This window comes from Malaclemys terrapin, chromosome 23 (genome assembly GCF_027887155.1).
Source record: "Malaclemys terrapin pileata isolate rMalTer1 chromosome 23, rMalTer1.hap1, whole genome shotgun sequence".
NCBI lineage: Eukaryota > Metazoa > Chordata > Testudines > Emydidae > Malaclemys > Malaclemys terrapin.
The window spans coordinates 17,523,601-17,551,306 of record NC_071527.1 but is presented as its reverse complement, the minus strand read 5'-3'; the positions used below and the strand labels follow the sequence as shown (position 1 = coordinate 17,551,306).

The 27,706-nt window shown below is 55.8% G+C and overlaps 3 protein-coding genes across 6 annotated transcripts; all 3 read right to left on the bottom strand.

Moving 5' to 3' along the window:
• Positions 1-4,088: 4,088 nt before the first annotated feature.
• Positions 4,089-9,265, bottom strand: C23H19orf53 (chromosome 23 C19orf53 homolog). 2 transcript variants are annotated; one of them, XM_054012380.1, is made up of 3 exons: positions 9,076-9,225; positions 8,361-8,416; positions 4,089-5,016 (listed from the first exon to the last, which is right to left on the bottom strand). In XM_054012380.1, the coding sequence occupies exons 1-3, from the start codon at positions 9,167-9,169 to the stop codon at positions 4,873-4,875; spliced, it is 294 nt and encodes a 97-aa protein (XP_053868355.1). In that variant the 5' UTR covers positions 9,170-9,225; the 3' UTR covers positions 4,089-4,872. The 2 variants fall into 2 exon arrangements, with proteins under 2 accessions (XP_053868355.1, XP_053868354.1); XM_054012379.1 differs by lacking the exon at positions 4,089-5,016 and adding an exon at positions 6,159-7,516 and having other exon boundaries at positions 9,076-9,265.
• An 822-nt stretch (positions 9,266-10,087) lies between these two features.
• Positions 10,088-13,793, bottom strand: MRI1 (methylthioribose-1-phosphate isomerase 1). The gene is made up of 6 exons (XM_054012661.1): positions 13,363-13,793; positions 12,391-12,632; positions 12,144-12,313; positions 11,566-11,742; positions 10,542-10,766; positions 10,088-10,381 (listed from the first exon to the last, which is right to left on the bottom strand). The coding sequence occupies exons 1-6, from the start codon at positions 13,492-13,494 to the stop codon at positions 10,248-10,250; spliced, it is 1,080 nt and encodes a 359-aa protein (XP_053868636.1). The 5' UTR covers positions 13,495-13,793; the 3' UTR covers positions 10,088-10,247.
• Positions 13,794-15,166: 1,373 nt separating this feature from the next.
• Positions 15,167-27,141, bottom strand: YJU2B (YJU2 splicing factor homolog B). 3 transcript variants are annotated; one of them, XM_054013188.1, is made up of 10 exons: positions 26,785-27,141; positions 21,546-21,588; positions 21,143-21,196; positions 20,448-20,530; positions 19,872-19,927; positions 18,688-18,748; positions 17,896-18,038; positions 17,631-17,803; positions 16,958-17,096; positions 15,167-16,318 (listed from the first exon to the last, which is right to left on the bottom strand). In XM_054013188.1, the coding sequence occupies exons 2-10, from the start codon at positions 21,546-21,548 to the stop codon at positions 15,888-15,890; spliced, it is 1,143 nt and encodes a 380-aa protein (XP_053869163.1). In that variant the 5' UTR covers positions 21,549-21,588; positions 26,785-27,141; the 3' UTR covers positions 15,167-15,887. The 3 variants fall into 3 exon arrangements, with proteins under 3 accessions (XP_053869163.1, XP_053869162.1, XP_053869164.1); XM_054013187.1 differs by lacking the exon at positions 26,785-27,141 and adding an exon at positions 22,653-22,697; XM_054013189.1 differs by lacking the exon at positions 26,785-27,141 and adding an exon at positions 21,963-22,119.
• Positions 27,142-27,706: the final 565 nt, after the last annotated feature.

Here is a 27,706-nt window from a genome sequence, read left to right as displayed (position 1 = left end):
GATGCCGACCTCCTTTGTAAAGTGCTTTGAGAGCTGCTGATGAAAAGCGGTAGATAGGAACTAGGGATTGTTATTAATCTATTGCCGTGCAGATGCAACTAAGGCGTGTGCTCCAGAAATCCAGACCTGATTCAGGTGTGACTAGTAGCTGTTGGAAGTTGTCTCCCATTGTAAGAGCCAGGGGTGTGCTCCTGCAGGGACACAGCTGGCACGCTCTGCCGGGATGCCAAGAAGGGATCCAGGCACTCTTCATTCCAATAGTGGCTCTCCCCAAAGAGCAATAATGATAGTACCTTGGTGTGTCCCCAACTCTCGTGAGGCTCCATTCATAATGAGATTCCCCCAAATCCTGCAAAGCAGTGGGCAGTAACATTAGCCCCATTTTACAGGTAGGGAAAGTGAGGCACGGGGGGAAGTGACTTGCTCAAGGTCACCCAGCAAGTCAGTGGCAGGGCTGGGACTAGAACCCAGGTGTCCTCCATCTCCTCTAACCACTAGGCCACAGACCTTCTAGAGCTGGGAGCAGATTCCAGATCACCTGGCTCCCATCCTTTTGCTTTGACCACTCGACCATTCTTCAAGCAAGGGGCAGGGTTGCAGTGAAGGGGCAGGGGCCTGGGAAAGGAGAGAGGCCCTGCTGCCAAATCTCCAGGGCTGGAGTCTCTCACCAACATGAAACATCTTGTGCACAAACATCTCCTTGAGTGGCCCCCTTTGCATTTGAGGTGTCGGCAATCCTACTCACACCTGCGCCCCTCCAACCCCCGCTTCCTTCCCTGTTCAGCATCTGGGGAGTGTGGTTCCAGCTCTGACCTCAACCGAATCCACCCACCCCCTTGCTGTTGCTGGGAGCAGGGGGCTCCTAGGAGCCGGGAGGAACGAACACCCCGGGACGAAGCAAGGTGCATAAGGAGGCAGATTCTGGGGTAGAGTAACCCTGACGCCCTTTTGCCCCTTCTCTGGCACCTTGGGATCTCAAAGCACTTGGTGAACATGGACCCACCAGCCCTGGAGGCACAGGCCTGCGGTATCTCCGCTTTACAGAATGAGAAACTGGGGCCCAGCTGGAGGAAGTGATCGGGTCTGAGGTCACAGAATGAAGCAGAAGTAAAGCCAGGAATAGAATCCAGATCCCCCAATCTGCTGCTTTAGCCACTAGACCACATTCCCCTGCCAGAGCTCAGAATAGAACTCAGGAGTCCTGGACCAAGTCTGCTGCAGCCACAAGACCCCACTCCCTTCCTGGAGCCAGGAATAGAACCCAGGAGTCCTGGCTCCAGTGCCCCTCTCCTAGCCACTAACCTGCACTTTCCCCCAGGGCTAAATCCACTGTATAAATAAAGCCCCTGAAAGAGGTTTAAGCTGCTTCCCCCAGCGGTGAGGTCTGGGAGCTGGGTTAGCGGGGCACACAGCATGGGGGTCCCTCCTTTCGGTTGCTTCCAGCATCAGAACAGCCTTGAACTGGCCCCTGCGGAATCCCCATTGTTCCCTGCAGACAATTGGGGGCTGATGGGGGTCCCCCAGCCCAGGATAATCCCCATTCCCTTGGAGGTCTACAGTTCTCTGGGCAGCCCATTGCCGGAGGCCTCTTACTTCAAACAGAGCCGGCTTCGGAGATCACTTGGAATCCGCATCCCCACTGGAACCTGGAGGTTCCTCCCACACGTGAAGAGTTAGCACAGGAAAGATGGGACCTTGCTGAATGCCCCACAGGCTTGGCACGGGTGGGGAATTGTCTGTGCTAAATGATGGAGCATCAAGAAATAACTGAGCGTGGGGCCCAGTGGCGAGAGCAGGGGGACTGGGAGCCAGGATTCCTGGGTTCTCTCCCCGGCTCTGTGAGGGGAGTGGGGACTAGTGGGTTAGAGCAGGGGAGGCTGGGTGCAGGACTCCTGGGTTCTATCCCCAACTCCTGCCCCCCTGCCACTTTGCTCAATTTGCTTCTAATCTCTGTTCCTGAGTTTCCTCCTCTGCTCCCCAAAGAACTGGGCTGGGAGTCATCAAATACACTGCAGCCAGGCACGGTAGAAGTATCAGAGGGGAGGGGATTGGAAGTTCAGCTCCTGCTGCAAAGGGCTCCAGCCCCATCACCCCTCCCGCCTGTCCCATCTGATTAGAAACGAGGCCCAGGCTTAGCAGAGCCGATTATCCGCAGGGAAGGGGGCTGACACAGCTCCAACAGATCAAAGACCAGGCCAGGTCCAGCAGGAGCAGATGAAAACCTCCTTCCTTCCCAGCGCTGGGCTGTTAGCACGTGCAAGTGACAAAGGCTGGCAGGGGTGAAGGATTCATCGCACTGAGACCCAGTGTTTTTAGTCTCCATTCATTCTGCCCCCTTCTAATCCCTCTGTCCCACTCCCAGGGAAGATGCTTTGATCTATCTCCCTCAACCCCCCCCCCCCGGGGCTCACTACGCCTCCCCCCATGACCTCCAGCAGCCAGGATCATCTCCCCCATGCCCCTGAAACGAAAACACTCCATCACCAGCCACCTGGATGGGAGTTAATCAGGTTAAGGCACTGAGCTGGGCCTTGGAGAGTGAGAACAGGCCAGTCAAGCACATGGGCGGGGGAGCCAGCACCAGGAAATGCACAAGCCACATCTACACTGCAGCTGGCTGGTGCACAGCTCTGGCCAGCGGGGGCCCTGGCCGACAGCCAGCAGAAGAACCTAGCGTCGCTGGTTTTGCTCGTAAGCCAGACCCGTACACAGCACGGCTCTGCCAGCGCCCACGCTCGCCGGCTCTCCTGGCGTAGCATACCGGGACAGCGCTCGTCGACATGGAAAAGTTAAACCAACACAGGTGTGAAAATCCCCCCCGCCCGCAAAGCACCGGGGGCGTGTGGCCAGAACTCCCAGCGCAGACACTGCTAGGTCAATGGCAAAACGCTGCCGTCGCTTGGGGTGTAGACGCAGCCTTCGTGTGGACCAGGCCTCAGTAGCGCCGAATCCGTGTCCCGGGGTTTGAGCGCCGGCACTCACCCGGGAGCAGTCATCGGTTAAGGCTGAAGGGGCTATTGCGATCATCCGGCCCAGACTCCTGCAGAACACAAACCGGAGACCCCCCCCCAGCCTCCTGCAGGCTGGAGAATCCCCCCAGTAGCCCAGAGCGCATGGCCGAGCTAGAGCACGGCCTTACCAAAAGACGGCCCCTGGCTGAAGACACTACTGTACCCTTAATTCCCCCGGTGAGGGCCACAGCAGGTAGGATGGCCCAGTGGTTAGGGCAGTAACCTGGGAATTGGGATCCCTGGGGTCTGCTACAGCACTCCTTGAGTGACCAGGCCAAGTCACTTAGGCCCAGGTCCTCCGAGGCATTCGGCACCCACTGAGTTCCCTGGGAGTTCGGTGCCTAACTGCTCTGAGGGGCTGGATCTCGGCCCCTCTGCACCTCAGGCCCCCTGCTTCTGAAGTGGGGCATTAGCCCTGCCCGACAGACAGCATGTGAGGTGCTCACACATCATGGTGATGGGGCCAGATGAGGACATGAGATACAGCCATATAGGGAGTCACGGACGCAGATCCCTCACAGGGTGGAAGTCCTGCAGGGACCAGATTTCACACAACACAGTTTTTTTCACAACACACTGTTAACCTGTGCAACTCCTTGCCAGAGGATGTTGTGAAGGTCAAAACGATAACAGGGTTCAAAAAAGAACTAGATAAGTTCACAGAGGATAGGTCCATCAATGGCTATTAGCCAGGATGGATAGGGATGATGTCCCTCACCTCTGTTTGCCAGAAGCTGGGAATGGGCGACAGGGGATGGATCACTTGATGATTCCCTGTTCTGTTCATTCCCTCTGGGGCACCTGGCACTGGTCATTGTCAGCAGACAGGATACTGGGCTACATGGACCTTTGGTCTGACCCAATAGGGCCCTTCTTATGTTCAGATCCACCACCGCCCCCCCCTGCTAGCCAAGCCAAGGGGAACCTCCCCCATACTGTCCTGAGCACAGAAGACTTTGGGGGTGGTTAGCTTACAAGGACCATATGGATCCTGTATCCAAGCCCCCAGGGCAGGGGCCTTCAGCTATCCTAATTTTACAGTCCCCAAGGAGGTGGAACAGAGGAGTTACAGGAGAGGACGTTCCCCCCAGTATATTTTATTAAAGCAGCGGAGGACGGTCAGGGGAGGAAGACACCCCAGCAGCTCGTCCCTTCCCCCAGGTGTTTTCAGAGACCAATCTGCGCGGCTGGAGTCAGTCAAGGGAGCTGGTAAGAGAACACGAGATTTAGCATCTCAGCTCAACAGGCCCAAGGTGCTCCTCTTCCACTCACAGCAAATAAGTTTAGCCCCAGGTGCGTAATTCACACAGGCAGGTTTTCCTAGGTGCTGCCACAAACTCCCCCAGGGCTCTCAGGCTTGGGAGGAGAGGGCCCATAGCCAGCAATTCACCAGCCAACAAAAGCCTTGAGACGGTTCTTGCTAACTCTTCCGTGGCTGCACCAGCTCCTGCCCGCGGAAACACCCTTCCCGACTCTGCAGTGGGAGACCTGCGGACAGCAGAGGGAGCACAGGCCTCAGTCACTTTCCTGCCATAGGGAAGGGACGGAGAATCCCTCGCAGGGGGCCTGGCGGAGAACCACCGAGTTGCCCTGCCCCGGTCAGCCTCGGCATCCTCCGAGGTGACAAGACGGGCTTCGCTTGTGCCCTTTCTGGCACGAGGCAGGTTAACCACGTAGGCTTAAGCCGCCCCCCATCCCCAGCTACAAGGCATGGAACAGGCCATGGGGGAATATGAACCATGGGAGACAGAGGAGGAAGAACAAGTCCAAGGAGGCAGCTACAAAAGCGCTTGTGTTCAGGGACACACAGCGGCCCCCGTCCCTCCGTTCCGACACAGGGCTCCAAGCTGAGCAGCGCAGGTTACAGGGGAGACTTGCTGGACTGGCCCTTCTTCTTGGCTCCCTTCTCTGGTGCTTTGAGCACGGTCAGCTTCTTGGCCATGCTGGTGCTGGCTTTCATCATCACCTCGTGTTCAATCTTCTTCTGGATGCCGACTTCCAAGGTCTGGGGAGGAAGGAGCCGTGAGGCAAATTAACCCAGCAGCAGCCATCTAAGCAGGGGCCCCCTGGGGAGGAGCTGGGGGCCCTCTAGTCCCTGCCCAGCCCCCACCTCTCACCTCCCTTCACCACTTTACCAGCGAGTGCAACGGAATGGGTCTCTGCCTGAGCAGGTGAGACACCTCTGGAAATCACAGCACTGGAAGGGACCTCGAGAGGTCGTCTAGTACACTCCCCGGCACTCCTGACAGGAATGAGTATTAACTAGACCATCCCTGACAGGTGTTTATCTAACCTGTTCTTAAAAGTCTCCAGTGATGGAGATTCCACAACCATGGTCTGCACACAGAGAGAACTCGAATTGTGTTCCCACACAGGGTTCCAGGCTAACATCACCCATGTCTAGCATGGTTCCAGTCAAGTTTTTGTTAGGGCTGTCAAGCCATTAAAACAATCCATCATCAGCACAGAGGCATGTCCTCTGGAATGGTGGCCGAGGCATACAAATGTTTAGCATATCTGGTATTTAATACAATGTCACCTGAAAGTGAGAACAGGCGTTCGCATGGCACTTTTGTTCTCACTTTCAGGTGACATTGTAAATAAGAAGCCGGCAGCATTATCTCCCGTAAATGTAAACAAACTTGTTTGTCTGAGCGATTGGCTGAACAAGAAGTAGGACCGAGTGGACTTGTAGGTCCTAAAGTTTTACATTGTTGTGTTATTGAGTGCAGTTATATAACAAAAACCAACATTTGTAAGTTGCACTTTCACGCTAAAGAGATTGCACTACAGTACTTGTATGAGTTGAATTGAAAAATACTATTTCGTCATTTTTACAATGCAAATATTTGTAATCAAAAGTAATAAAGTGAGCACTGTACACTTGGTATTCTGTTGTAATTGAAATCTATATATTTGAAAATGTAGAAACAAATATTATTCTATTATTGTTTAACAGTGTGATTAAAACTGCAATTCATTTCTTTAATTGCAATTAATTTTTTTGAGTTAATCACATGAGTTAACTGTGATTAAATTGACAGCCCTCGTTTTTACTGGTTAGCTGTACTAAAGTAGTGGCTAGGAGCTCCTGTCGCAGACCAGGACCCCGCTATGCTAAGTGATGTACAAACACAGAACAGACAATTTTCACCGTCGCAGAATTTACTATCAAAGGCAAGAGACAACAGATGATACAGGCCGACTGACAGATGAGCACAAGGAAACAACGAGGAAAAAAATATCTATATATTGGTCACTCCGATATGTTCAGGTATGGCCCTTGTGAAGTAGATAAGGCAGATTGGAGTGAATTATCAGCTTTGATTTACAACACAGAATTTAAATCCCGTCTAGTCTCCGCAGGTTGATTTGTAAGGACTGCAGGAGGTTTTGATGTTACCAACTTCGGCAGGGAGTACAGCGATTCACAGCAGTATGTTGTGCTGAAAATTGAATGAGTCGCACACTGATCTTCTTGGTTGAAGATACTTCGTTCCTGGCACTTGCTTCCAGAACTCGATTGCAGACTGTGATTTATGCATCATCTTTAGAGCCTGGTCCTCCTGGAGTTCCATTTCTATAGTAAGGGTTTCCGTAAGCATGGTTTTGGGAATTGGACAGCCATCGTTGATCACATCAACCATGAATGGGGTTACAAGAAAGGTGAAGCAGGATCTTAACTTCTGCAAGTCTTCAAACCTGGCCAGAAAGTCACCAAGCAGTCCTTGAAATTTACCTCTGAATTCCTCGAGTTTGTGATCTTCTACTTTGATTTCGGGGAATATGTTTACCCTCCTCTTGAGGTGGGGAAAGTGGTTGAAGTCTCTTGACACTATGTCTCTTTGCAGAAGCTTTAACTTGTTCTGGAAGATGAAGACTGTCTGAGTAAGCTCAGAAATAATCTTATCCTTCCACGGAAACGTAGCAAACAAATATCGCTAGTTGGGGTTTATCTTGTATATCTGTGGATTTGTCAAGAGCTAGGCTGAATGCTAGAGAATTCTTTAGATCGTTTTGCTTCTTGCTTGCAACATTTAGCACTGATCTGGGAAGATACGCGTCTCCATAGTGTGGCACGAAATCGGAATCTGTTTTATTAGTCGTTGAAGTTGTGTGTTATTTGGATCTAAAATTGCAACCACTTCCACAATATTCTTCATCAGAATATGGATGTTTAGCACGAGCGATATTCCATGACATAATAAAACTGGCTTCAGTCGTTGTGTCAGCTTCCTTACTGAATGCTGAAAGCAGCGTCTGCTGACTGTTTAGGTGTAATTTTAAAGCGGTTAGCTTGTTTTTCCTTAATTCTGATTCAGGAGGGTATTTAGATGAAAGTTATTGTGATTTGTTTCATAGCGATGTTTCAAGTTGCTCGCTTCGTAGTGAACGAGCGATGCATTGCAGATAAGGCACAGAGGTTTGCCACTTTTAACAGTAAATGCAAACTCTTCCTCCCATTCTGGCTTAAAACTTCGGTTTTCTTCTTCATACTTGCATTTCTTACAAGTTGAAGATGATATTGTCATTCATGAAATTAACGTAGGGTTAACACAAACCTAAAAGCTATTCAAATGCAACTTATGAACAATAAACACAGCCTGTATTCTGCAGAATGCAGAGATCGCGAGCACACCAGGTCTGTACAGAACAAAGTCTAAATACAGAAAGACAAAATTTCCTGAAATTTCTCTGCAAGCCCTGCACTTTAACGAGAAGAACGGCACTGTGGCTCACCAACTGCTGCTTGGCCATACCTGCCCTATAACTAGGTCTCTACCGAATTCATGGTCCATTTTGGTCAATGTCACAGCCATAGGATTTTAAAAATAGTAAATATCATGATTTCAACAATTTAAATCTGAAATTTCACAGGGTTATAATTGTAGGAATCCTGACCCAAAAAGGAGTTTGGGGCGGGGGGGTGGGGGGTGTCACAAGGATAGTGTGTGTGTGTGTGTGTGTGGGGGGGGGTTTGCAGTACTGCTACCCTTACTTCTGTGCCGCTGCTGGTGGCTCTGCCTTCAGAGCTGGGTGCCTGGCCAACAGCGGCCGCTCTCCGGCCACCCAGCTCTGAAGGCAGTGTAGAAGTGGCAATACCGCAACCCCCCTAAAATAACTTTGCAACCCCCCTGCAACTTCCTTTTGGGCGAGGACCCCCAATTTGAGACAAGCCAGTCTCCCTTGTGAAATCTGTCTAGTATAGGGTAAAGGGACACACAAGACCAGACTTCATGGTCAGTGACACATTTTTCATGGCCACGAATTTGGTGGGGGCCCGCCTGTAACACACGGCGCTATAAACGCTGCTGCGGGGGGCTGTTTGTTTTTCACACCCCACCTCACCTTTTTCAGTTTCTGCTGCTGGATCACCCGGGCTTTCTTGGGAGCAATTATCCGGCCTGGAAGAGAGACGGGGGAGAGAAGCCTTTGGACCCAGGGAAGCAGCCGAAGGGCCCCAGGGTGGGGATCCCCAGCCTGTGGGGCCAGAGCGCTCCTGGGAGGGGCCTGGGGGAGAAGAGTGGGGGGGGGGGGAACAGCCTCTCCCTGGGACTGCAGACGAATGGGGCTGCTGGGGCCCTCGGAAGTGTGGAGAACAAACAGGTCACTTACCCCCCCCCCCGCCGCCCCGGGGCCCCGCCAAACCCCCCCCGCCGTGCCCCGCTAACCCCCCCCCCCCGCCGCCCCGGGGCCCCGCCAAACCCCCCCCGCCGTGCCCCGCTAACCCCCCCCCCCCGCCGCCCCGGGGCCCGGCTAACCCCCCCCCCCGCCGCCCCGGGGCCCCGCTACCCCCCCCCCCCGCCGCCCCGGGGCCCCGCTACCCCCCCCCCGCCGCCGTGCCCCCGCTAACCCCCCCCCCCGCCGTGCCCGGGGCCCCGCCAAACCCCCCCCCCCGCCGTGCCCGGGGCCCCGCCAAACCCCCCCCCCGCCGTGCCCGGGGCCCCGCCAAACCCCCCCCCGCCGCCCCGGGGCCCGGCTAACCCCCCCCCCCCCGCCGTGCCCGGGAGCCGGGGCCCTGCACGGGGTCAGCTGGGCCTGGCCCCGCCCCCAGGCCGCTCACCTCCCTTGCGGGGTCCCCGGACCCCCTGGGGGGCCGCCGCCTTCTTCCCCCCGCCCGGCTTCTGGGCCTGGAACTTCTGCTTCCCCTGAGCCATGAGGCGGCCTCCACATCCGGCAGAGCCCCAGGGCACGCCGGGATACAGCGGGGCGGGAGAAACGTCACGTCCGGTGCATGCCGGGATACAGAGGGGCACACCACGCGCCCAGCGCATGCCAGGAGAAACGTCACGTCCGGTGCATGCCGGGATACAGAGGGGCACACCACGCGCCCAGCGCATGCCGGGAGAAACGTCACGTCCGGTGCATGCCGGGATACAGAGGGGCACACCACGCGCCCAGCGCATGCCGGGAGAAACTTCACGTCCGGTGCATGCCGGGATACAGAGAGGCACGCCATGCGCCCAGTGCACGCCGGGATACAGAGGGGCGGGTGCAAAGCACGCTCCCAGGGCAACCTTGCCAGGATATACAGAGAGGCACACTAACCCCAGTGCATGCCGGGATACAGAAGGGCACACTAACCCCAGTGCATGCCGGGATACAGAAGGGCACACTAACCCCAGTGCATGCCGGGATACAGAAGGGCACACTAACCCCAGTGCATGCCGGGATACAGAAGGGCACACTAACCCCAGTGCATGCTGGGATACAGAAGGCCCTGGGGGGCAGTGAAAGCACCCCACCCAATTCCAGATACCCTTATCCCCCCTCCCCCCATGCAAAGCTCTGAGGGTGCCGGGGCCTCCTGGGGAAGCTCCCTCTGCCCCCCGTTTGCTGGGGCAGGTTCTGCCAGGCCACGTGGGCGCTTCCCCCTGTGCCATTCAGAACATCCAGTGAGCCCAAAGCACCAAGCCCAGCCCCAGGAGCAAAGGGAGAATCTCCCCGGGCAGCAGAGGGGCTATGATACACAGGGAGGGAGGGGGTCGTCAGACTCCCTCCAGTAGAGGACACCCAGCTCATTAAAGCCCTGCTCATTTAGTCAGCTACAGGCATCAGCCCACACGGACAAGTGGTGGTGGCAAAAGGCGATGGGGATTTATTAACAGCGTGTAAAACAGAGCCAGGCACGGGGTGTATTACCCCCACCCACAGTCTCGGTCTCTGCGGAGGGAAAGCCGGGTCTCTCTCCACCCCCTCGCCGCCCGAGTCAGGGCAGTTATTGGCCCGAGGGGTTCACTCTCCTTTCTCTGCCCGGGTGAGGGCCTCTCGGAGCTCTTCAGGGCGGAAGACACCAAGCTCCGTGATGATGCCTCCAGTGATGAGCTCGTGCGGCGTGACGTCGAAAGCCGGGTTCCAAACACCGATCCCTTGGCAGGAGAAAAACAGAGACACCGTGAGCCACTCAACAACGTGACATAAATATCCAACCAAGAATTCCCCCTTTGGCCCAATATCGCTGCCTCCTCTTGCACCAAGACAGCCTGCTGGTCCACAATACTGTTCGGGGACGCACCCCCACTGCAGTACCTGGCGCTGCGATCCTCACTCCATTGACGTCCGTCAGTTCCTGGCTCGGCCGCTCCTCAATCACGATTTCAGCCCCTTCTGCCAAGCTCAGGTCACATGAGGTGCTAGGGGCCGCCACGTAGAAGGGGATCCCATGATGCTTTGCAGCGATGGCCAGCTGGTAGGTGCCCACTTTGTTGGCCGTGTCGCCGTTGGCCACCACCCGGTCGGCTCCCACGACAACAGCTGGGCGAGAGAATGCAACGTTTAAAGTCCTGGAGGGGCGATTCCCGTGCCACATGACCACCAAGGAGTCAGCATTGAGATGGCCACCTTAGTATTTGTGAGATCCTATCGCGGTCCCCTCCTCCCGCCCCCTCCCTACTGCTGGGTCAGTCTTGTGGCTGGCAGACCCCAATCCTCCCGCACCACCCAGGGACTGCACAGGGCCCCAACAAAGCAGTTCTATGGAGCACCCAGCATGATTCTCCGAGAGGCAGTGATGTCCAGGGGAAAGGACACCATGCTGGAAGAACACTGGGATTTTATTCCTGAAGCCATCACCCCTCTCTATGCCTCAGCGTGTCCACCCCCCTCATAGACGGGGGACAATGCTACTAATACACCGGACTTGTGTAAAGTCCTGTGAGCTCCGGGGATGAAGTGCCCTACGTGTGTCAGCCATGTGCAAGGCAGAGCTGGTGCTGGCTCCTGTAGGTGTCATGATGCTGGATGAGAGGGATCTACTGATGTATTGACTCCTGTGAGCGTGCACCCCAAAGACTCAACCAAGATGGGGCCCCATCGCACTGGGCACGGCACAGACGTCTCCCCTCTGACCGAGACACTATTGTGCGTGATGCTGCACAGGCCCCGGCCGAGATCGGGGCTTCATCCTGCCGCTTTGCAGGTGCTCACCCTTGACTGAGATCAGGGCTCTATCATGCCAGACTCCAGGATGGCCCCTGCCTTGAAGAGTTCACCGGCTGAACTCCACATCTCCTAACAAGGCCAGCTGGTGCCTGTGGCGGTGGGGTTCACTCACCCGACACGCCCTTCTCCTTCATGGCCACAGAGACCATGCTATCCGCAATGAGCGTGGCCGGGATGTGCTCATACACCAGCTCGTAGGCCGTCAGCCGCGCCCCCTGGTTGTACGGCCGCGTCTCCGTGCAGTAGACGTGCTCCAGACAACCCAGGGCGTGCAAAGAGCGGATGACACCTGCAAGGCGAGAGGGGGATCATGAATGGTGAGGGCAAGGGGTTAGTGAGTTGGAGAGCGCGGGTTAGTGGTCACAGCAGGGTAGCAGGACCCCTTGGGTGAATTCCCCTGACCTGGGAGGGGAATGGGGTCTAGTTCTCAAAACAAAGGTTGGGAGTCAGGACTCCTGGGTTCTACTCCCTGGGTCTAAGTAGGGGGGTGGAAGGTGGACTAGTGGTTAAAGCAGAGGGAACTGGAAGTCAGGACTCCTGGGTTCTCTGGCTCTGGGTGGGGTCTAGTGGTAAGACCCGACTCTACTTTGCAGTCCTGGCGGAACCCCCCCTCTTCCCCCAACCCAATCTTTACAGGCAATGTGGCTCCCCCTGGTGTGGGCAGATTGCGCCCCCTCCAGCCCCACATACCCAGCGCGGTGCCATAGCCGGCGGTGGCCAGGGAGCCGGTGTTGCAGTGGGTCAGCACCGTCACCTTGTCCTGCGGTGACGCCTGGAGCAGGTGGCGCGCCCCGTGCTCCCCGATGCTCCTGTTGTCCCGCAGATCTTTCTCTAGCATGGCCTCTGCCCACTGGATGACGCTGGGGGGTGGGGGGAAGGTTAGGGCACGGCTCCCTCGACCCCGGGGAAGGGAAGGGGCCGTGGGCCTGGCTCTCACCTCTCCCGCAGGCTCTCGGCTGTGGCCCCCTCACGCTGGGCCTCCTGGGAAGCAAAAGCCCCCAGCTCCTCGGCTGCCCGCGCCATGTTCACCGCCGTGGGGCGCGCGGTCACCAGGTAGCGGAGGGAGTCATGGATGAATGTCTCCAGGCCGGCCTTGCCCTGCCCCATGCCGGCCCCACCGTGCAGCTCCACCGCCAGGCTCAGGCACCCCACAATGGCAATGGCAGGGGCACCCCGCACCTGGGAGACAGGGGGCACTGTCAGGGTGGAGGGGGATCCCAGGACGCTGTGGGAAGCTTTAGGGGGTGGGGTGGAGAAATCCTGCAGGGGAGGAGCTGCCACCCCAGGTCCGAACAATAGCCCAGCGAGGCCTGTCCCCGGGGCAGCCCCGACCCAGTCCCCACCCCATGTCTCCATGCCCATATCCAGCCCTTTGCCCCCCTCTCCACGCCTCTATGCCCAGCCCCGCACCCCCCCATCGCTCCCTCATATCCAGCCCTGACCCTGTGCCCCCCTCTCCACACCTCCATACCCAGCCCTGCACCCCCCATCGCTCCCTCATATCCAGCCCAGACCCGGTCCCCACCCCATGTCTCCATGCCCATATCCAGCCCTTTGCCCCCCTCTCCACGCCTCTATGCCCAGACCTGCACCCCCCACCCCTCCATACCCAGCCCTGCACCCCCCATCGCTCCCTCATATCCAGCCCTGACCCTGTACCCACCTCTCCACACCTCTATGCCCAGCCCTGCACCCCCCATCGCTCCCTCATATCCAGCCCTGACTCTGTGCCCCCCTCTCCACACCTCCATACCCAGCCCTGCACCCCCCATCGCTCCCTCATAACCAGCCCAGACCCTGTACCCCCCGCTCCACACCCAGCCCCACACCCACCCACTGCCCCCTTCCGTGCCCTGCCGCAGCTCGCCGCTGCTCTGAGCGCCCCTGTCTCCCCGGGGTGCCGCCCCACCTGCATGGCGCGGATGGCCTCCCAGCCCTGGCGCACGCTGCCGATCTCCGCGTAGCAGCTGCGCTGGGGCAGCAGCAGCTGGTTGAGGACGCGCAGCGAGCCGCGGCGGTAGCGCAGCGCCTCCAGGCTCATGGCCCCGCCGGGAGGGACTCGGGCTTCGGGCGCTGCCAGCCCGGGACGGCGCTGGGCCACGGGGCTCCGCCGAGGGGCTGGCTGGGTCCTAGCGCCGCCGCGTGCCGGGCTGGGCTCTGCCCCTGTGAAAGCGGGATTAGAACCCGGCAGGGGGACCCGCGTAAAACCCCACGTGTCCGGCCAGCCCCTGCCCTAACCACTAGACCCCCCCTCAGCTAGGGGGAGAACCCAGGAGTCCTGGCTCCCAGCCCCCTGCCCTAACCACTAGACCCCACTCTGCTCCTGGAGCCAGGGAGAGAACCCAGGAGTCCTGGTGCCCAGCCCCCTGCTCTAACCACTAGACCCCACTGCCCTCCCTGAGCTAGGGGGAGAACCCAGGCCCCTGCTCTAACCACTAGATCCCCCCGCACTCCCACAGCTAGGGAGAGAACCCAGGCGTCCTGGCTCCCAACTCGGGTGACCAGACAGCAAATGTGAAAAATCAGGACGGAGGTGGGGGGTAATAGGAACCTATATAAGAAAAAAGACCCCAAAATCGGGACTGTCCCTATAAAATCGGGACATCTGGTCACCCTACTCCCAGCCCCCCAGTTCTAACCACTAGATACCACTCTCCTCCCAGAGCTAGGGAGAGAACCCAGCAGTCCTGAGCAGCCCCGGCTCTAACCACTAGACCCCACTACCCTCCCAGAGTTAGGGATAGAACCCAGGCATCCTAGCACACCCACAGTAACCACTAGACCCACCTGCCCTCCCAGAGCTAGGATTGCCAACACTCCAGGATTGTCCTGTAGTTTCCAGGAACTAAAAATTAATCTTTAATTAAAGATTAGTTCATATGATGAAACCTCCAGGAATACATCCAACCCAAACTGACAACCCTAGATAGAAGCCAAGAGCTGACCTCTCCCCCACTGCTCTCCCCGAGCTGGGGATAGAACCCAGGGGTCCTGACTCCCGACCCCAATCCACTGACCATGCTGTCTCTAGAACCTAGTGGACATAAGACTGGCCACACTGGGTGAGACCAATGGTCCATCGAGCTCAGGATCCCCCGACAGTGGCTGGAGCCACAGATGGAACGAACAGAACAGGGTAATTATTGAGTGAGCCAGCCTGTCGTCCAGTCCCAGCTTCTGACAATCAGAACACCCAGAGCATGGGGCTGTGTCCCTGCCCACCTTGGCCAATAGCCACTGAGGGACCTACCCTCCATGAACATATCTAGTTCTTTTTGGATCCCAGTTATACTTTTGGCCTTCACATATCACATGGCAAGGAGTTCCACAGGTTGACTGTGCATTGTGTGACAAAAGCACAGCCTTAGGTTTGTTTTAAACTTTTTGCCTATGGATTTCACTGAGTGACCCCCCGTTCTTGAGTTAGGTGAAGAGGTAAATAATACTTCCTTAGTCACTTTCTCCACCCCAGTCATGATTCTGCAGACCTTTTCTATCCCCCACCCCATCATTCCCCCCCCATCCCTGCTGTTATAAAAGGTGCCTTCTAAAGTGTATTCCCTTTCCCAAATAGGAATAATTACACTGGAATAACACTGTCAACCCCGGGGGAGGGGGCGGTGTACCAGTTTTAACTAGCCCAGTGTAGTTAAAACTTGGTACAATCTGTGTGTGTTTGGACAAGCCCTTAGTCTCATTGAACATCAACAGGGCAAGTTCTACAGTTTTAATGATCTCAGTAGAGAAATGGCAGTCCTGGCAGACAGTCCCATAAACCAGACCTGAGGGGCTAGGTCAGTTCTGAAAACGGGACGTAGGTTCTCCCGTGTTTGAAAATGTCCCCTGTAGACAAGGCCCTTGGCAGCCCTGCATGTAGCAGGTTTAATATAGCAGCAGCTTGCGAGGGTTTCCATTTCAGTGATTCCCTTCCCTGCGCAGTCCCAGCTAACTGGTTTCCTCTCCTGCCGTTCTTCAGTCTTGTTGCTATGAAGCAGGAGAGACACGAAGGTTCATCACAACCAGCCGGGTGTGTGCTGTCAGCGAACCATACGGTTAATCAGCTGGGGCCAGCGTTTAATGGAGGCTTATTTTAGTCTGTCCTTTCCTATGTACAGAGGACTAATGGAGCAGATACAGGGGACGAGGGGAGGGGCAGATGTGAATCCACACTAGAGGAGGCTGCCTGCAATCCTGGGGGGAGGAATCTCATATACACGGGGTACAGGCTCTGCCTTTCCAGAGTCACACCAGGAAGGGTATCAACAGCGCTGATACGGGGTGTTTGAAGGCCTGTCTCGCTGGGAGCGCTGTGGAGAAGGCAGGATCACCGCTGTGGCGTGGAGGAGCAGGAGTTCTTGCTGGGTCTATGGCTTAGAGTCATTGAAACAATGCGGGCCCCCTAAGTCCAGCCCTACGGGGGTGTGTGTGTGTGTGTCAGTCCACTTCAGAATCAGAGCTGGAGTTTGAATAGTCTGCCACGAGAGAGGAGCTGAGGCTGGCGGAGCAGGAGGTGCTGGCAGTGCCCTCCGCAGGGAGGACGTCGCCGTTGGCCACGGGGGAGCTCTGCTGGGGCGTCCCATGGGCTGCGCTGTCGCGGCTCTGCCCGCCAGGTTGTGCCCCGTGCTCCATGCTCTCTCCCGGGCTGCGCAGGCTCTCGGGCCCCTCCCTGGATTTGCGGCGCACAATGCCCAAGTGGCCGATTGTGATGTGTGAGCCGCCAGTGAGCGCCTTTGGGGGCACGGCTTTCCCGGCGAGCCCCAGCTTCTTAAGCATGTCGGTGGCTTTGCCAGCTGGAGCCTGAGCAGGGGGGAACCAGGAGCGGCCAGAGATCTCTGTTCGTTTCAGCTTCTGTTTGTCCTCATAAGCTGGAAGGAGAGGGAGGGGCAGCAGGGTAGTGACGAGTAGCCAGAGGGCACCTGGAAGCTTCAATATCATTGGGAGCATTGGCTCAGGGCTCCTGCCTTGGGACCAGCACACACTGATCTATGGGGCTCATAGACCCCCCGACCTGAATGCCACTCCCCTCAGAGCCCACCCCCAATCACACCTCAGTGAGCAGCAAAGCCAGGACTAGAACCCAGGAGTCCTGGCTCCCACTCCTCCCCCCCCGGCCCCAACGCTGGGAATAGAACCCAGGAGTCCTGCTCTAACCACTAGACCCTACCCCTCCAAAGCCAGAACTAGAACCCAGGAGTCCTGGCTCCCACTCTCCCCCCCCCCCCCCCTCCCAACGCTGGGAATAGAACCCAGGAGTCCTGCTCTAACCACTAGACCCTACCCCTCCAAAGCCAGAACTAGAACCCAGGAGTCCTGGCTCCCCCGGTTTGTTCATCCCCAATGTAAATCACATCCAACTGACTACGGTTGGTACGGTCAGTGGGGACCGTAACCCTATGCTGCCCACATTCCTCAGGCCAAGACAGGGCCCGGAATCCCTCTGTGCACAGGGCCCCCCAGAAGACCCGAGGCAGCCCCCACCCACAGCCCCAGAAGGCAGCACGTACAGTCCAGGCTGTGGTACTTGAGCAGAGCTGCCAGGCGCCGGTCCTCCTCCGTCTCCTGCACCAGAGGGATGCTCAGGTTGGCCTTGGTCTGCAGAGCCAGGTCCTTCTCTTCTTCCTCCTGGAGAATCTTCTTCTCCTCCTAAACAGGGGAAGGACAGGACGGTGAGAGAAAGGGCCCAGCCAGCAGCATCTACGGTAAGCCATTGAAGCTCAGCCGTGGTGTAAGGAGAGGGGGTAAATCCCATTGGCTTCAGCAGAGCTGTGCCTGCTTACGCCAGGGTTAGACTTGGCCCCTGATCTAGTGCCCACGAGACTGATGCTGCAAGGACTGTCCAGGACAGAGAATCATGGAGACACATCACTGAGCTGCCACAATGTCTAGGGAAAAGGGCAGTCTCAGCAAGTCCTTCCTCCAGCCCAGCACCACCCCCAGCACCTTCCATCCACAGATCGTCAAGCACTGTATAAAGGAGCTCAATATCATTATCCCCATTTTACAGATGAGGAAACTGAGGAATGGGGAGGGGACCTGTCCAAGATCACCCAGCAGAGCCCAGGTCTCCCAAGTCCCAGTCCTGTGCTCCATCCATGAGGTCATGCTGCCCCCCAGAAGGCCAGGAGGGTCCCAGCTAGGAGCAATGCGCAATCCACATGGCTCTCAGTCCCCGCTCACCCTGAACTTCCTGCGCAGCATGCTGTTGATGGCGAAGTCGTCCTTCCAGGCACTCTGGGCCTCCTGGATGTTGGACAAGGTGGGGATGGCTCTCTGCAGCTTGCTCTGGTCCACGGTGCCATGCTCTAGCCGGTACATGGCATCAGTCTCCAGCTTCTTCTTCTCCTCGTGTTCTGGAGGCAGAGGGACAGACACACGGACTCACCGGTGGGGTCTGTCCGGCCAGCCGCTGGAAGGAGCAGGGCCTGCTGCTCCCTGGGCTCACCTGTGGTCAGGATCTGCTCGTTGTCCTGCATATCCCAGCGTTCCTCCTTGCGCTGGGCCCCGCTCACGATGACGTAGTCACAGTTCGCCGGGTCCGTCTGCATCTCGATGTAATTAACGCACAGGTGGCACTTCATCCGAAACCTGGCACCCAAGGGGACAGGCTGCAGTCACGGCTGGGGGGTTATTTCCTGGCCACCTCCTTGAAGCCCCAGCCAGACTCCAGCTCTCTGGCCTTTGTGCCTGTCCCCTGCTAGAGGGATCTTACGCCGGCTCCTGAAGTCTTGGGCACGTGATCCCATCAGAGACAGACACCTACTTCGCCTCTCAGTATTATCCACCCGGTAGATGTGTGTGTGTGGGGGGGGAATCGAGCATGGGAGGGGGAGAGAGAGCAAGGACTCATCCAATTGAGTGGCAAAGCCGGGAATCGTCTCCCCCACTCTAACCACTAGACCCCACTCCCCTCCCGGAGCTGGGAAAAGATCCCGGGAGTCCTGGCTCCCAGCCCTGTGCTCTAACCACTAGACCCCACTCCCCTCCCGGAGCTGGGAAGAGATCCCGGGAGTCCTGGCTCCCAGCCCTGTGCTCTAACCACAGGCGCGTCCCCGGGGAGCAGGCGGGGGCTCTGGGGCCCATTCTAACCCTGACTGCTTTGCCGGGGGAGGCCGTTTGGGGCCAGTGACAATGGTGGGATTCTGCGATGTGGCCCCCCCAGACTCAGCTCACTGCTCTGCACAGGCTCAGAGCCTGGGAGGTGAGACAGGGAGGAGCCTGTGCTTCCCGCACCCACCTGTAGATGGGGGTAGTGTAGTAATTCCCAACTTTCTTCTTCTCCGCGTTGTACCGGACACCTGTGACAGACAGAGCTGAAGAGCCAACTCCACCCACATCCCGCATTTCCCTCCAGCCTGGCAAGGATGTCCTGTCTACCTGGGCTCTCAAGCTATGCTGGGAACAGGACCCAGGAGTCCTGGCTCTCAATCCCAGGGTTCATAGACACTCCACATTGTCAGTGGCAAGACTACACACTTTTGGACAAGTCCAGGTCACACAGCGAGTTGAGGTATGAGCTGGCAAGAGAACCCAGGAGTCCTGGCTCCCAAACCCGCCCTCCGCTGTCCTCCCACAGCTGGGAAGAAAACCCAGGAGTCCTGACCAGCCCCTGCTCTAATCACCATCACTCTCCCCTCCCAGAGCTGGGACCAGAACCCTGAAGAATCCCATCCAGAACTGGGAATAGGACCCAGGCATCCTCTCCTCCTAGCCCCCCTGTGCTGACCACTAGACCGTACTCTCTCAAGTGGCTGTTCTCTTGTACTACAAACCTTCTCTCCCCAGTCTCTCTTTCCTGCCTCATCATAAATTCCATCCTTTCAGCCCTTTGAGACGAGGGGACGTATCATCACCCCCATTTCACAGATGGGAAACGGAGGCATGGGGTAGATTAAGTGACTTGCCCAAGGACTCACAGGAAGCCCGTGTCTGAGCTGGGAACTGTACCCCGGTCCCCCAAGTCTGAATCCCATGCCCTACCCATCAGACCGCCTTCCTCACAGCTGCTGCTGGTCGAGCCATCGCCCCAGGTAGTGCACGGGACATGGGAGGGCCATATCTCCGTGGGGGAAGGGAGGGGTGTGTGTGCGGGGGGGTTATTCAGACAGGGCTCAGAGGCAACAGAGAGGACAGCACAATAGCAACCATCAGAGAGAGTAAATTAAAGCTGGGTTTGGTCCCTCCCCTAAAGTCAAGGAGCCAACCCCCTAAGGCATCCCCCACACACACCCTGGGACATCCCCTCTCCACCGTCTCAATCCTGTCATGACTCAGCCCGCACCATTGCTGGGAGCACAACTGCCTGGGCGTGGCACTGTGTGCCGAGCATCCGGAGGATGGAGACCCGAGCTCCGGTCGGGCTGTGCACACCCAGGGTGCTAGGTGAGCGCCATGCAGACCCCTGGGAGAGCGGGAGCTTACCCATTCCAATGTGATTCTTGCAGCCATCGCACCAGATGTTGTAGGGCATCTCGAACCTAGGACAGAGCAGCCAAGATGATGCCGGTCACCCTGGAACCCTGGCTAGAACCGCACGGCCTCCCCAGCCAACAACCGCTGAGCTGGAGCGAAGGGGCTAAGTGCATCTAGGAGCAGCTGAGTCGAGTCCACAAACAACCTGAATTCTGCCTCAGGCTGAACACGGGCAACAGAGGGGACCTGGCTCCTTTAACCACCGGCAGCCAAGCATCCCCAACACAGAGAGTTTGTGCCCGTCACTTCTAGGGGAGGCAACTGCACTGACCTCAGCTGGGGGCTAACCCCAATGTCCTCCCTAAAGCACCACTCAGTGTAGTTGTGAGAATAGAACCTAGGAGTCCTGGCCCCAGAAGCCCCCTGCTCAAAGCACTAGACCCCACTCTTAATCCAGAGCTGGGAATAGAACCCAGGAGGCCTGGCTTCCCAGTCCCCTGCTCTACCTACAAGCCAGCAACCCACGGGTTCCCTCGAGATGCATTCAGGAGTCCTGAGGGATGGTAAAGGAGCACAAGCTCTTACCTGATGATAAGGATGCCCTGGGAGAGCTTGCGGGCTCTCTCTCGCAGTGGGTGGCTGTTCCGGTATTTATTAAGGGAGACATGCTGTGCGGGAAAGAACAGAAAGGCAGCCGTTAACCCATAACAACAGGCCAACATCAGTTTGGTTCCTAGAACTGGAGCACCGGATCAGACCGACAGTCCCTCCAGCCCAGTATCCCATCTATGGCAGCAGCCAATGCTGGTTGGTTCAGAGGGAGGTGTAAACCCACCATAATATCCCATGGAGGAAATTTCATCCTGACCCCCAGCTGGAAGGCAGCTCGTACAAGGAAGAATGCGGACCTACAGCCCTTGTGAGCCTAGCCATGGCGGACTTCGTTCTTACCAATATCAACCTAATCCTGCTTTGAAATTTACTAAAATCCTGTAGCAGGGAGTTCCACATTTCCTTATAAAGTAAGTTACCCTTTATCCACTTAAATCTGCTGCTTTTGAATGTAATCAGCTGCCCTCACAGGAAAGGGGACAAAGTGAGGCCTGGCTGGCTTAATTCCCAGTTATTGGTTTCATTCCCAACTACAGTAGCAGGCTCAGAACTTTGTCCATGAGGCTGACTGGTAAACACAGTGTTCATGCTGGCAAGAGCAAATCCGGACACCAAGCATCAGTTGATGTGTCTATGACCAGGCCTTGCTGTTCAATCCCTGCTCTCACCTTTGCTGGATCGAAGTCAGGAGGGTAATACTTATTCACGCCTTTTCTTTCACCCTATAAGGAAACAAGCAAAAAAATAATAATCAAACTCCTACGTCAGGATGCAAGACTCAAGCAGCCGATTACTTATCTCGGGTGAGATTCAATTCTTTTTATCCATCTGTCTCAACGATTTCATGAGAATCTCAGCTTTCATTAAAAACAAAAAAGGCAGTTTCCTGCCTCTGAAAGTCATGAAGAAAAGCTTAGAAACTTGGGTTGAGTGACCTGAACAGCACAGAAGGCTAAGAAAAGGAACTCATGAAATCTCACGATTTTTAAAAACAATCTCATGATTTTTTGAGGCCTGACTTGTGATTTTTGAATACCCCAGGATGGCAACATTGGGATCAGCTCCACTCACCATTGTGAAAAGTCTCTAGCTCCAAGCACCTGGAACACACAGTCTGTGGGAAAGAAAAGGAGAGAGGATCATTTCTGGGACTAGAAATAACAACAACTTGCTTTTATAAAGCACTTTTCATCCGTAAATCTCAATGCACTTTACAAAGGAAGTCAGTATCATTATCCCCATATTACAGATGGGGAAACTGAGGCACACCGCAGGACGGGACTTGCCCAAGATCACCCAGAAGACTAGGGGCATCCCTCCTAAGTCCCAGTCCACTCAGCCACACTGCTTCTCTAGTTCTTTCGCTGCCTCTTAAACTGATCTCACAAGGGCGACCGCAAGCCGCTCCTGCTGGCTGGCTTAGCTCCCAGTTCCTATTGGCCTGGGGGGTGGGACAGACTTATAGCCCGCTGCCCCCCCCCAACATACTCAGAACAAGTTTTGGCTTAGTAGTGTAAACAGGCCCCATCCGTGGGCTAAGCATGTCCCCAAGCAGCAGGCTAGTCTCAGAGGCCACCAGACAGAGCTGTGATGGGGGCAGGGGGAAGGGGTGTTGCTACAGCCCCCCCCATCTCTCCCCCACCCCATAGCAGAGGCAAGGCCAAAGGGCCCTGAACAAGTCAGCGCCAGGGCAGTTCAGCCGGGATCTCTTGGGAACACAAGCCCAAGAGTGGGGCTGGTATCACCAGAAACACCCCCCCGCCCAGTAACCAACACCTGCGTGTGTGGTGGGGGGGGCAGGGCTGAGGCTTCCCCCTCTGCTTACACGGTGGGGGGGGGCAATAAGGGGCCTTTCTGGAAGCTGGGGACAGCTCAAGGGAACCCTTCACCCCCCCCCCAGATAAGGGGGGAGGGAGGGACACACAGACAGGGGCCCCTCCCCAGGGCGTGTGCGGGCCTGGGGGGGCCGAGTAAGGCCTCCCCCAGTGGGGGGGGCAGAGAAGGAGCCCTCCACTAACCACTATAGTGGTGGGGGGCAGAGAGCCCCCCCCAGTGTATGGGGACAATGTGTGGGAATGAGGGGGAGGGGACAGACAGTAATACCCCCCCCATAAGTATCTGGGCGGGGGGGGGGGACACCTGAGGTTTCCTTCCCCCAACACAAGAGCGATCACTAACCTCTTCCGCCCCTGCCTCCTCCTCTTCCTCCCTGTCATCAACAGCCGCCTTAGCTCGGCCCCTCCCCGGCCCGTGTGGCCCCGCCCACAGGGCCCCGCCCCCCCAGCTGCGGCAGTACCCACGTGGCGGGCTCTGGCTGGGCTGGGTGCCGCAGGGGGCGGGAGCCGGGCTTGCAATGGGGAGGTGGGTGGTGCCACCTAGCAGGGCCCGCGAGCCCCAGCAACCCCCCTGCCCCGGGGGGAGGGGAGTCCTTCCGTCCTAAATAACAAGGCGTAGGGTTGCCAACTTTGGTTGGAGGAATTCCTGGAGATTGCATCACATGCCATAATCTTTCACTAAAGATTAATCTTTAATTCTTGGAGACTGCAGGACACTCCTGGAGGGCTGGCAACCCTCAACAACCCAAAACTCCCCTGCCCTGTCTGCAACCCCCCCATGGGAGAGAAGAACCAGGTCTTGGCACTGGGGGAACAGGACCAAGGGGGATAGGGAGGCGGTGAATACTTCAGGCTCATGCTCCCTGCCCTGCAGGATTGGGAAATAACCCCCCAGCCCCTCTCAGCAGACAGAGGCATTGAAACCTGCTTTGGGATCAAGGGGTGATTTTGCACAATCGTAGGGGTGGTGAAATGGCCTCCCAAGCGCCCGAGCCTTTGCCAGGGCTCCCCCTGCATGCTGGGACTTGGGAGTCCTGGGCTTGCTTCCCAGCTCTGGGAGAGGAGCCTTAGCACGCGGGTTGAGAGGCAGGATGCCTGGTTTCTTTTCCCAGATCTGACACCACTGCTGAGATCTAAGGGCTAGAGCAGGTGATGAGGAGGCAGGACTCCTGGGTTTGGACACCAGATCTGGGCTGGGAGTGGAGTCCAGTGGCCACAGCTGGTAGTTGGGTAGCAGGACTCCTGGGTTCTATCCCTGACTCCGCCAATGAATCAGTGCACAATTGTGGGCACATCACATCCCCGTTCTATGCCTCAGTTTCCTCATCAGTAAACCAGGGGTAACAATACAGGTACATATTGATTAGGTAATTCTTAACACAGGGGATGAGGCATGCTTCCCCCCCGCCCACACACACACACACTAGGCAGGTATTATATTCCGTTATCAAGGGGGAAAATAGGCAGATATCAGGAAAAGGGACTGGCACAATGGACCTGAACCTAAAGTTGATTGGAGCTTTTAGGTGCTGCTGAAATACAAAGAATACGGTGACTTGGCTGAGCTGACCTAGTGCATCATGGTAAAGGTGGCAATGGAACCCAGGAGTATTGAGCCGAAACCCACTCTAGCCCCTGGACCACACTGCCTCTCTTCATAGCAGTCGCTGAGGAACAGAGCAAGCAGATTATGACAAATAAGGACTTTTGTAAGTGACTGGGACATTGGGAAGGGAAAATGGAAAATGCAGCTGCAGGGACACTAACATAATCCCACTCGGGGCCGCAAAACAGCCGAGAGCCCATTTGAAATGGGACACACGTGCAGGGAAGGGATTTAGGGTTATGACTCGGGCTGGCCACGTTTATAAAAGAAACATGGCAAACCCAAGATTAATGGGAATCAGCAGCAGAGTGCGAGGCAGAATATTTTCATTGCAACAGGGTTAGATCTGGGGACAATCAGGCTTGCGGGTCGGGTATCTTTCCAAGTAATAGGAAGAGGCTGCATGTGCCTGGATGAAGCTGGGTATGAGGACTCCTGGGTTCTATCCCCAGTTCTGGCAGGCGAGGGGGGCTGGCGTGGCGTGGGGAACTGAGTGGGAGCACGCCTTGATTGTTGTTCCCAGGCAGCTTGGCTAACTCAGTGGGTGACCTTTAGGGCAAGTCCCTTCCCCTCTCCCTCCCTCCCCCACTTTTCCCCTTTGTAAATCAAGGATCACAAGAGTTCCCCAGCCTTTGTAAAGCACTTTGAGATGAAGGGCGGAAAGTGGAACGGTTGTATTATTATTCCCCATTAAAAGAGGGCGAGTTCGGCCAGAGTTGTTCCATTTCAGAAAACTTTGTATTGAACATCTGCCTAAGGGGTCCACTGCTGAGCAGGTGACGGGGGGCCAGGACTCCTACATTCTAGTCCTGGCTCCCTCTTAATGCATGAGGAGCACCTCATAATCTTTACCATATTTATCCTCACCACCTCCCGAGGAGGTAGGGAAGAATCAACTCCACGTTGTAGCTGGGAGGTACAGGGACACCGAGCCCCAGATCCATGAAGCTATCGAGTCTCCTAACTAACAGAAGTCTAAATATTTTTATGGATCTGGGCTTTAGAGCAAGCTTTTTAAGGTATTTAGGTGTCTGAAGTTGCAGATAGGCACCAAAGTGGGATGTTTAAAAGTTCCCAGGTCTAAATGTATCTTTAGGCACCTAAATACATTTAAAAATGTGGGGGCCTAAGTGATTTGCACAAGCCCCCACAGTGAGGCTACGGTGGAGCTGTGGAGTGACCTCACCCCTGGACCACTTCCTCTTGTCTGGAATCACGGCCCAAGTGGGGACAGACTGAGAAAGGCAGAACACTACTGAGAGCAACTCAAAGAAGGCAGGGGTGCTAAGCATGGGCCCCTCGTTTATGCAGTTGCTGAAGCTCTACGACAATTTGGAAAAAAACTGAGGTTTAAGTGCTGATTGCCTTTAAACAGGGCATGCGTTCTCGGCTACGGTTATGCTGCCTAATCCACACCTAGGACTTAGCCTACATCTGTCACACGCGGTCATTGCAAAGAACAAAATGCAACCCAATGCCGCATAACTAGCTGAAGGCAAATGGGCCGTTCACCTCCAACTAGCTCTGCGTTAAGGATTGCCCTCAGTGGAGCTGCGGGGCACAGAGTAGCACGGAAGGTCGTGGACTCTAATCCAGGCTCCGCTGCTGACTTGCTGCGTGACTTTGATCAAGTCATGGCTCCGTGCCTCAGTTTCCACATCTGTAAACCAGAGGGATGACGGGAAGCTTAATAAAGAGTGCTTGGAACCAAGAGAGCACTCCAGGAGTTATACGTATTCATAGATCGTAAAGGCCAGAAGGGGCCGCTTTGATCTTCTAATCTGAGGCCTTGTCTATACTTACAACGCTATAGGAGCACCGTGTCAATGTAGACACTGCCTACACCGACAGGAGTGGTTCTCCCTTTGGCATAGGTAATCCACCTCCCCAAGAGGCAGTAGCTATGTCCACCCGATGACAGAATTCTTCCATCAACCCAGCACCGACTACATGGGGATTTGTTAGTTTAACACCACCTGGATTTTTCACACCACCCCTTACCGATGTCATTAAACCAACCTAATTTTCTAGTGTAGATCAGACCTGACCTTCTGTACAACCCAGGCCATAGGACTTCTCTGAATTAATTCCTGTGTGAACTAGAGCAAATCTTTTAGAAAAACATCTAATCTTGATTTTAAAATTGCCCTGTTTTAACAAGCTGCTCTGCCCCAGAGAGAATAAAAAGCCATTGTGTTTTAAAACAATGGAACAAGCACAACAAACCAATGTCTCATTAACGCGAATGCCACTTCGTATTGCAGTGGCTTTTCAACCTTTCTACTGGTGACCCCTTTCACATAGCAAGCCTCTGAGTGCGACCCCCCCCCGCCAAAATTAAAAACACCTTTTTATATATTTAACACCATTATAAATGCTGGAGGCAAAGTGGGGTTTGGGGTGGAGGTTGACAGCTCACGACCCCCCAGTTTGAGAATCTCTGTCTTATTATCAGGACATCAGCTGGCCAATCATAAGATTCTGCTCACTTTTAAAACATCCTTGCAACCCATTGGCAGTAGAAGTGAGGGCAGGGTTAGAAGGCACTGGGGGGGTAGGGGAGGGCAGGGTTAGTAAATCCCAGGGGGCGGGGTTACAGAGCAGCATGGGACGGGGATGCCGCATTTCCCTTAAAGCCCCAGTTCCTGGAGTCACAAGATTAAGTAAGAAATGGTTGAATATCCCTCCCAGCTCCTGTCAAAAAAATTCTAGACCTTACAGCTGCAGGGGAACTCCTGGAAATGTGCCTCTCAGCAAAGGTTCTGAAACCATGGACAGAACCCAACTTCTTTGACATTTTAAGCCAGTCTCATGGTTGGTGGGGGGACAGAATCAGAGTGAGTTTGCTATAAGAGGTGACATTTTTTACCCAGGTGGATTTTGAGTCACAGGGATAGTAGAAGATCTCCCCCTCTTTGGCGCTGCCCATCCACTCGCTCTGGCTTTGCTCTGGCCTCAGAGCCCGGGGAGCTTGACTCAAGGATAGGGTGTCACAACCTTTTCTGTGAGACACGTCAGAGCAATAAACCAGTTTGACAGCTTCTGAAATAGAAGGAGGGGGGGGGTAGGGGAAGAGATTGCCAAGAGCAGCAGCATGAAGGACGCCTTTGCCAGCTGGTCTGGGATTGCAGGAGACCACACAGGCCATGGAGTTCACATTCTCGACTAGAGTCTTGGGAGACCAGAGAATTAGCTCAGAACTAACAGGGCAGGCTAGTCGATTATTCTTAAAGGGCGATCCCTAGACCAGCTAATTTACAACTGGAAGCAACACGCGCTGTTGGCCAGTGCACAGGGCTTGGGCCAGGGCTGGTGGATGCTATTCCCAGCTCTGTCCCTCTCTAGGTTCTGGTTACTCCCACTGGGATCTGAGCAACTCACAAGATTATAAAGCAGGCATTTAATTTCTCTTGGCCCCAGCCTGGGGCGGCTCAGCCAGCTCATGTCCCCTGTCGGTGTGCCACAGTCTCCCCTTCTGAAAGTGAGGGATAATGGGACGTGTGTTTCCAAAGCGCTCTCAAGCCCTTGCACAAAGCGCTCTATAGGAAATGTGATATATTGTCAGAACCCCCAAGGATTTGACCAGGCTCCTATCAGATTGTATAACCTGCAGCGCAAGTCGTAGCCCTGGAAAACACTTGCAAAGCTCTTAATCTCTGCCAGCCGTTCCAAGACTGCTTTATTGCAGAGAGCAAGCTGCAGCCGCCGTGCTGGGTAGGGTGGGCGGAAGAGCCAGCCTGGCCCAGTGTCCCAGAGCAGGAGCTCTGCAGAACTTTACCCCACACCCACAA